This window comes from Hipposideros armiger, unplaced genomic scaffold, assembly GCF_001890085.2.
Source record: "Hipposideros armiger isolate ML-2016 unplaced genomic scaffold, ASM189008v1 scaffold_459, whole genome shotgun sequence".
Taxonomy (NCBI): Eukaryota; Metazoa; Chordata; class Mammalia; order Chiroptera; family Hipposideridae; genus Hipposideros; species Hipposideros armiger.
Window position 1 is genome coordinate 61,952 of NW_017731809.1, and position 9,141 is coordinate 71,092.

At 41.1% G+C, this 9,141-nt stretch overlaps 1 protein-coding gene across 1 annotated transcript in view; it reads right to left on the reverse strand.

Moving 5' to 3' along the window:
• The window catches only part of LOC109395209 (ubiquitin carboxyl-terminal hydrolase 12-like), a gene marked incomplete at its 3' end in the record, with an annotated part of 66,373 nt that extends 57,433 nt beyond the window's left edge, over nt 1–8,940 (reverse strand). Inside the window, exon 1 of the mRNA XM_019666045.1 lies at nt 8,612–8,940. Within this exon, the coding sequence (XP_019521590.1) occupies nt 8,612–8,659 (48 nt within the window). The remainder of the gene's footprint in view (nt 1–8,611) is intronic.
• Nucleotides 8,941–9,141: the final 201 nt, after the last annotated feature.

Here is a 9,141-nt window from a genome sequence, read left to right on the forward strand (position 1 = left end):
CAGTGAAGCAACGTCCTCCACAACTAGACTGAAGAACAAAAGGACAGCAACTTGTCTGTTCCCCTTCCCCAATTCCCCAACGCTGTTCCCCTCCCCCAATTCCCCAATAAAATCTTTTAAAAAAAGAAAGAAATATTTTGTTTATTATCCAATCTGATAGTTCCACAAATATAACAGATAAATTTGATCCATTTATAGGTTTATTAAAATTACTGAAATACAGCTTATTTCTGCCACTTTATTTTGGCTATTTACCATTTTCTTTTTTTAATCTTGTTTTTCCTATTTTCCTGCCCTCAGAGTTTGAATGATAAAGTTTAAGTTTCAGCTGGTTTGGAAGCAAAAAAATTTATTTCTTGTGTGGGTGTGTATTTATCCTCAGTTTTTAACACGCATATATAACTTAAAGTTTCTAAACTGGGGTTTCTTGGCAACAAGACCTTTAACAGGTTTTAAATACTCTATGAGTAGTCCTACCCGACCCCATCTCATTATTGTCATCATTTTAGCTTTAAAAAACAAATACAACTTTAACAATCAATGTAATGAAATTTACCAACATATTTTTATCAAGTCCATTATTTCGTTATCCCCACAACTTTCCTCTGAACTTACATTTCCTACAGCTAAATACATATTTTATTGATATTTTCATGACAGTTAATAGTTGGTAAATTTTCTTGGTACTTCTTGATCTGGCCCCATCCTCCTCTCCAGCCTTATTTCTCCCAAGACCCCTTCCATGCCAAACCTACAGAACCTAAAAGTAGCACCTTATCCCATGACTCTACATCTTCTACATCTGGATTCCCACCTATCCGTATAATAGATGACTTCATTTCACAAAGTTTAAATATCATCTATGAAGTTTCTTCCCTGAAAGCCCTCTTCACTCTCCCAGAGAGAAATAACCACTTTCTATTCCACATACTCTTATTATGTACACTAACAGGAAAACCATCTCATCATACTCATTTGTTTTTGTCTATCCTCCTTCCCCACCTTTTTGTCATCACGGCACACACAAGAAACAGTATCTGAGAGCCCACAAGAATATACAGATAAGACTCTTCTCACCTAGATGTGACTAGTCAAGGGTCTCTGGTCAATCCAGATACCTTCCGGCTGCCCAGGGGCCACAAGGACTGCATTCTCAGCACAACTATAACCCACGCAGGACACACTAAATATTATAGAAAGCTCTATAAGACTAGAACTTATTGTCATCGCCTTTGTATTCTCAGAACCCACATACACCCTAATATAATGTAGGGCTCCATTAATACTTCCTGAAAGTACTTAACTGAAGACATTCTTTACTTCTACCACCACCCCAAAAAAAAGCATCAGTAGTAGCTTAAAAAATATATCTTCCCCCTCCTCCAACAAAAACCACTTATTCAGTATCAGGCAAAAGGTTCACTAGGTCACTAAAACAAAAGGCACAAGCAATAAAATCAAAGGCAACAATACTCAGATAGGCTTCACTAAAAAACACTATAACTTAAACCACTATTCACAAGAAGGAAATGCATGGATGGTTCCTGTACCTATGAAGCATTTCAGTAAGAACATCTGTCAGTTATCAGTGAAATAAACATAACTTCTTGTTTTAAGTTGGAAATAAATTTTTATCACCTTGCAACTTTAGACGTGTGCATTACTACAGGATGGAGATCCCAAGCAAGCTTATACATCATTGTGTAGACATCACACAATTTTTAGAGAAGCTAATGGTCTTTCTTACAGAGAAGCAATAGAAAAGCACAAGCCAGTGAACACACAGGATTATAAAGCGCTACAGAACCTCACTCAATCACGTTCTACATTAAATAACTTGTACTTCACACTACCACAAAATTCTTCACTGAGTACCGTAAAAGCAGTCAGACTTTATAGTTTTTTTTCCAGAATAAATGATGTATACAAACTGTCTCTCATCACCTTCTAATATAATACAAATTTTATGCATAAGATTTTAAATGATCAAAATTATATATAGGTATTTTCAACAATACTGGGTCTAACTTGAGTTTCCAATTCAGCAACCCATAACTCCTCATTAATATCTAGCATTTACCCTTTTCTTCCAACATCTTAAAGTACTTTAGAGATATTTAAACAATCTTCTTCCAGCCCGTGAGATGGAGAGAGAACAGGTTTTAGACATGATATCTCAAAGCAGGTTGGGGAACCGCACTGCAGGCCAACAATAGTACCAGGACAGAGGCAAAGGGGAATGAAACGCAATAACAGGGCCCCAGTAAACAATAGGAAATTCTGAAAGGAAATAAGCTTAAACCTGACTTTAACACACACACCTCATCTTAACTACAAAAAGTTGTTGTGTGGTTTTTCTTTTAGTATAAAATATATGGTAAGATTTTCTTCTAAAAGTAGTACTCCCAAGTTATGTAAAGTTGTAAAACATGTTTGACAATGTCACAAATTAGGCCATTTTTATTCCTAGACAAAAGGAATGACATCTCTTCCTACAAACTAGCCAAAACAGAGAGAGAAATCTACATTCTTAGTTTGTAATATTACAATGTAATTCACTTAACTTCAAAATAAATTTGTGTTTCCTCTGCAGCATATACTAATAAACCAATGTTTCTTATGATAAAAATGAACTGAAATAACTGCATTTCATAAAACAAATTTCAATTTTGTTACTAGTGTTTGTTGAGCTAACATTAACTAGTACCAATGAGTCCTTTTTACCACACTGAGGGGAGCAAATCACTTCAGAAGGGTAATAATAACCATAAGCACCACTGTTGCAGAGTGATTACCATAGGCCAGGGACCACTCTACAACCCTACAAACAAGGTATTATTTTATCCCCATTTTGCAGATATAAAAGTGTGGCACAGAGAAGTAAGCTGTCCAAGGTCATACTCACAGTTACAGAAATGTGGAATGTCAAAAAAGGGAACCAATTCAAATCTTTTTTAAATGAAAAAAAAAAAAAGTAAAAAATGAGTCAACAGCTATGTGAATTAGCTTGTTAATGAATAAAACAGTGACATCATTAACCTGCACTAAATGCTTTTAAAGGAAAAAATATATATTTACTTTGGTAACATTCCATAAATTCAGTAACACTAAAAAGAAAAACTGGAAAACTAGGTATAATTCATATTTAACTATGTCTAATTCCATGCTCATATTATCTAAAGCATGAGTAGAGCTCCCAAGATGATATCAATAATCATTTATAAACTCTCGAAGGATCAGAAAGCATTGAGTTTTAGATCTAGATGGAAACAAACATATAAGGAATATTTATCCAATCCCTTTAAGTTTTTACATATGAGAAAAGTCAACTCAGAAAGTTTTACAAGACTCTCATATCGATCTAAATGTCAAAATCTGGACTAAAATTTACTTTCTGATCCAACTGTTCTTTTTAATATACCATGCTGGAGGATACATAATAAAATACTATATGAAGTTTCTGAAATTGAGCTACTGAAAGAGAAACCAAAAGAAAATTAGATTTAAATCTGAAAAATAAAGGTTTCTGGAAAGGAATTAATGCTAAATACACAAATGCCTAAATAATCTACTGAGATAGTAAAAGTTTCAGGAGAGCTAGGATAAATATGACTTTTAAGGAAGAAAGAACTTGTGACAAAAAAGAGGTGGACTCAATGGGGGAGGGGAGGTTGGTCAAAAGCCTAGAAGATAAGTGATAAAGCCTGGCTGAAACTGGCCGCATGGTGGTTCATGGTAGGGTAGATAATTAACCTACTTTGAGATCTATTATAACAAGATTAGCCAGAGGCAAGAGAAAACCACCAGAAGGTAAGCAAAGTCATGTGATATAAAAGAAGCCCAGAGGATTTATACGCATTGCACATAAGTGAAATGGTATTTAAAACTAAACTTTTTAAGCATATTAAGTTTCAAATCCCAATGTTCTTACCTTTATTTGCGATAACTAATAAATGCCTAATATTAGAATAAACCCATCATCTCTTATAACTATATAACATTATCCTCTAATAATCATAACCTGTTAAGGACCCAGCAACCTATCACTGTGCCTTACTGAATTAATAGTCTTGCCATTATCATCATTTTAAAGCATTCAACTCTCCATGCTTATCCTGAAATTTTACAAATTTTAAACCTAACAAAACAATAAATCATTCATGGTGACAAACTGAAATGTAAAATTTTATCTAGGGTATAAGCTCAATTAAGTTTTTTTTAAAAAGACAAAATACGCTCTGGGAGGTAAAATATTTTCTTTTTGCTTTAAGAGTTTCCAAACTCTGTTTTATAGACTATTTTCCCAATTCTCTACACTAAGAATGTGTAATTTTTAATGTCCAAAATGTATTCTAACCAAATTCAAAAGATCAGCAGGTTTAAATAAAACTTTATAACACTTATGCTAAATGTTCTCCACTAAACCTCCTCAAATACATGCTACACGTTCCTTATCAGTATTTAACCCATATTTATCCCTGATAGAAGACTCCTCATTTTTTAAATTATTATCCCTCTTATAATAATAACACTCTCAGTAAAAACAGCAAAAATTAGTAAAACAATGGCAACTCACTTTGAATGTTGCTATCGTGGAGGCACTATTTTACTAATAAAATATCAATAAGAATTAATTAAATATTTTACTAATACAAAAATTTCATCCAGGTGCAGCCGATTAGCTCAGTTGGTTAGAGCGCAGTGCTCATAACACCAAGGTTGCTGGTCCAATCCCCACATGGGCTACCGAGTTGCGCCCTCCACAACCAGAATGAAACAACTACTTGGAGCTGATGGGTCCTGGAAAAACACACTGTTTCCCAATGGAAAAGGAAAAAACAATGTGCATACGTTAAAAAAAAAATTTCATCCACCCTATTTCCTGAGCCAGAACAAGGAATTTTATTACTTACAATATTCTGGCTACTTGAAGAGGAGACTATCAAACCACCACCCTCAACAAGGCAAGAGCTGTGAGGTGTTTCCTCCACTTCCTTTCTTTCTGGAATGCTTTGAAAGACACACATCTAACTCTTAAAGAGTGACTGATGCCAGTGACACTCAGTAAGAAAAGACAAATAGCCAGCTTCACCTGTGACTTTCCTCCCTTAAGTAGCTGAAAGTTTACCATGTGCAGGGTGCTGTGCTAGATACAGGCTTGTTCATTCAGGTAAACCTGTCAGACCCACTGGCAGCTAACTTGTGGCCCTGGGCTCACTGACACCTGGTTCTATCTATCTCACCCTGTGACTAGGGATGGGCAAGTAGCAGCCAGGCCAGGGCCACCATATGATCTATCACCTTCCCCTGCAACAGCCTTTCTCTCCCCTGTCCAATCCCCTAACCATGGCTCCTATAACCCACCTAGGAAGAGACTAATTATCACAGTTGGCGCTAGCTAACATTTATGGAGCCCTGTTACAGGCGTACTTGCCTCCGTGCAACAGCCATGACCCATATCTCCGGTCCTACGCCACCAAAAACCTGCTCTATAACTGCCATCTCAGCTTCAAAACATACGTCTCTCTATACAAGTATGTTTTCGGCCACTTTTTCCATTATTTCACAACTATTAATATAATATTAAATATTAGGTACCTACTCTGTGCCAGACCCTGAAGTCAGAAGCCACTTCAGAGGCAAAACAAACACTGTGTGATACTGAAAATGTATTTTTTCATGGACAAATAGGAGGTATTTCTAGAGATACCTTCGCAAATTTATTCACTGCAATCTAAACAATCACTCATCTGGGTCAGGCTAACTTAGGAAAAACAAACTTTACTAACATTCACTTGTAGCAGAACAAAAGTGATATAGGATAAGACATCAATCTCTGAATATTTGCTGTTAACAGTTACTTAACCCTGGTATTGCCAATTTGTCCAGGTACCTTATGTTAACAAATGAAAAAATTATGTAAACTTTACTGTTTATGGAAAAAAATTTCAATTCATCATAAACGTTTTCACAGCTACTGATTCTGAGAACTATCTTTAGGTCCAGCCCCTCCACCACTCCACACACCCACCCAGTTTCATCCTTGCTTAACCAAACTCACTTCCCCCAGATACTGGTAGGAAATAAGGGACTCGGGAAACTGTTTTATAGTATGCAGACGTTAGTGCTCCACCAAAGGGCAGAAATAAATAGTAGTCCTTCCCCTTGAGGCTTTCACAATCTAAAACACAGACAAGAGAAAAATTTACAACACAGTACATATAAGGCTATTGAGATTACAAAAAGCAGTGAAATTAGAGAAGGCAGGACAGAGGACAGGGATTACCAAGGGAAGGATTATTCAAATTAGGCCATCTGCTTGACAGATAGGTATGAACTCCATAGACAAGAGGTGAGGGGGGAGTGTTCAAAGCCTAGCAAAATAGCATCAACAAAGGCAGAGAGGTAAATATCTTTGCTTTTCTTGATTATCAATTTTGTAATTCTCAGAAAGTGGGTTAATTTTCTTTAAAGAATAACATTGCAGATTACTTTCAGGTATTTGCATTACTTTGGGAGCACATCAAAATTTATTCAAATTAAATATATGTGCAATTTTAACACTACTTTTGGAACAATCTCATTTGGCCAGGCACTGGTTGGTGTTTCGGTATTTGCCAACCATACACACCCAAACATGCAATTAATGCCCCAGAGTGGAAGCCCTAAAAAGAGCTTTGGAGTCTGACATTCTTGAGATCAGAATCAGTGGTGTTTGACTTGACAAATGTCTCTGTGTCTCATTTTCCTAATCTGATTATAGCATTTATTTATTAATATGTTCATTTGAATATTGTCTCCCTCAACTATTGGGATGTCGGAAAAGTCATGACGTATTTTTTCTGTTTTTCGTTGCAAAAATGAGTCATGACTTTTCTGACAACCCAATAGAATGTAAACACCATGAAAGCAGGGACTATCTTGATCACTGCTATAACCCCAGCACTCAGCACTTAGTCTCCAACACTTAGTAGGTGCCAAATGTATAGCTGATATACTTGTGTGTATGAATGGTTAGTAAAAAATAACACATCACTCCAAAAGCACTAGACTTTGACAATGAACTATGGCCTGACAATCTGTGTAGCTCAGCAATCTGGCAAGATTATCACTTTCAAAAACTTAATTATCACATTCCTTTTGAAACAGGATAAGATAATAACTGGCATATCTAAAAACAATTAATCCAAATGACCCTCGAAAATCCTTTCAATACAGTTCCTTTAATATCAATGCTTCCTAAAATATAAATTGTGAGAAAACAAGAGTCATCTATTTCGAGAAAAGCATCCTCCAATGATTCATTCAATGTGATTTCTTTAATCCTGAAGATTTTAATCCCACCTGATTTCGGCCATTTTTTACACTGTTCATCAACATGCAGGTGTAGAATCTGCTTCTAGAGTACCTTTTGGATCTGATTCACCTCTCCTTTAAAAAAGATATATAAAATGCACCACCCTTAAATGGAAGATGGCTTGGGAACCTCCTATATGCAGTCGGGTGCATAAAAAAGGGCTACTAAGAAAAAACAGAAGGAAAGATTTCAGAAGTCTTCAATAACATGATCACTAGGCCCACGTTGCAAAGAATAACTTTTTCTGCGATGGCTCATAATTATGATCCCTAGATATAGGCTCATAAAGAGCTAGTGAAACGAATTTGCCCCGTCGTGTGGAAAATTGTGGTTCTGGCCAAGCACAAAAACACCCAGATTTACACGAACCCACGTTTTGCCTCATTCGGGACTTTTCAACAGGCATTAGCACTTTGTCCTTAGAGTCTATTTAAAAACTCCGATAAAACACGTACAATAACCCTCGCAGTCAGTCCCTGCACAAAAAATACTTACGGCCACACACAGATGTGCCTGCTGTATCAAGTAAACAAATGACAGGAAAGCTTAAGCTGTTTTCAACATGAACGTGGATTCCCAAAGACAAGACTGCCACCTGGACACATGGTTGGAAAAAGGAGAGCTCGTTCCTCTCAGAGTAGAAATGGGGAAATTTTCCACAGCACTTATTTAAAGTTTCCATCTTCATACACACCCCCTTCCCCTGAGCACCGGGTGCGGGACTCAGCCTCGCCCGAGGCGCGGGGAGGAAATCTACACTTGACTTCCGTCCTCTCCCGGGCAGGAACGAGACCCTGCCTTCCTGCCCGCGGACCCCCAGCCGCGCCCAGGGCCACCTCCCCGCTCCACGCACCGCCAGACGGAAACAGCGCGCGCCGCTCCGCGTCCTTCCACCTCCGACCCTAGCCGGGGCCGCGCTCCAGCTCGCGCGCCCACAGCCCGGGTGCTCCCCGCCGCTCGGCCCCGGTGCCGCGGGAAGACTTCAGCAGTTGAGCCCCGGGGCGCTGGAAACCAGTGCCCGCTCCCCGCCACGTCCAGCACCGTGTCCCCTCGCTGGTCACCCGCCACCTCCCCCTCCCGGGGGGCCGCTAATCCCCGCGCTCTAAGCCCGCCGGCGTCCAATAGCCCCCGCCCGCCTGCCGCCCCACGCCCAGGGTCCGCGGACCGCCGGGGTGAGGGGCGGGGACTAGGGCAGCGCCGCCCGCCCGCCCCAGGGATCCCGGGACTCCCCGGCCGCCCTCCCGCCGCACCTACCATGGTACAGATGGAGGCGAATTTGGAGACTGTCATTAGGATTTCCATCCGCCCAGCGCCATCTTCCACCCAATCACAGCGGCGGCGGCGGCGGCGGCGGCAGCGGGCGGGGGAGGAAGGGAGCCCGGCCGCCCGCTCACACCACAGCCCGTGGGTGAACCCCGAGCCGCCGCGGACCCACTCACGGAGCCTGCTCTGCCGCCACTGCCGTCGTTGCCGCGGGCGCTCCGGCACTCCCCGCCTCGGGCCCCAGCCCCCTCCTGCCGGCTGCCCGCCCCCGGCTCCTCCCCGGCGCAGGGCGCAGCCGCTGCCTCGGGGCCCGCGCCTGCCCGCGAAGCCACCCGCCGCACACCCCGCCCAGCGCGCTGGAGAGCGGGCTCCTCTGAGGCCCTAATGCCCGGCCTGCCCCGCAGCTGCGGGGCCCAGCGGCGCGCCCCGCCCACCCGCCGCGCGCCGGGACCGCCCCACGCGAAGCCCCGCCCACTCTTCGCGCCTGGACTGCCCTGCGCGCGGCTCCGCCCACTGCCCCG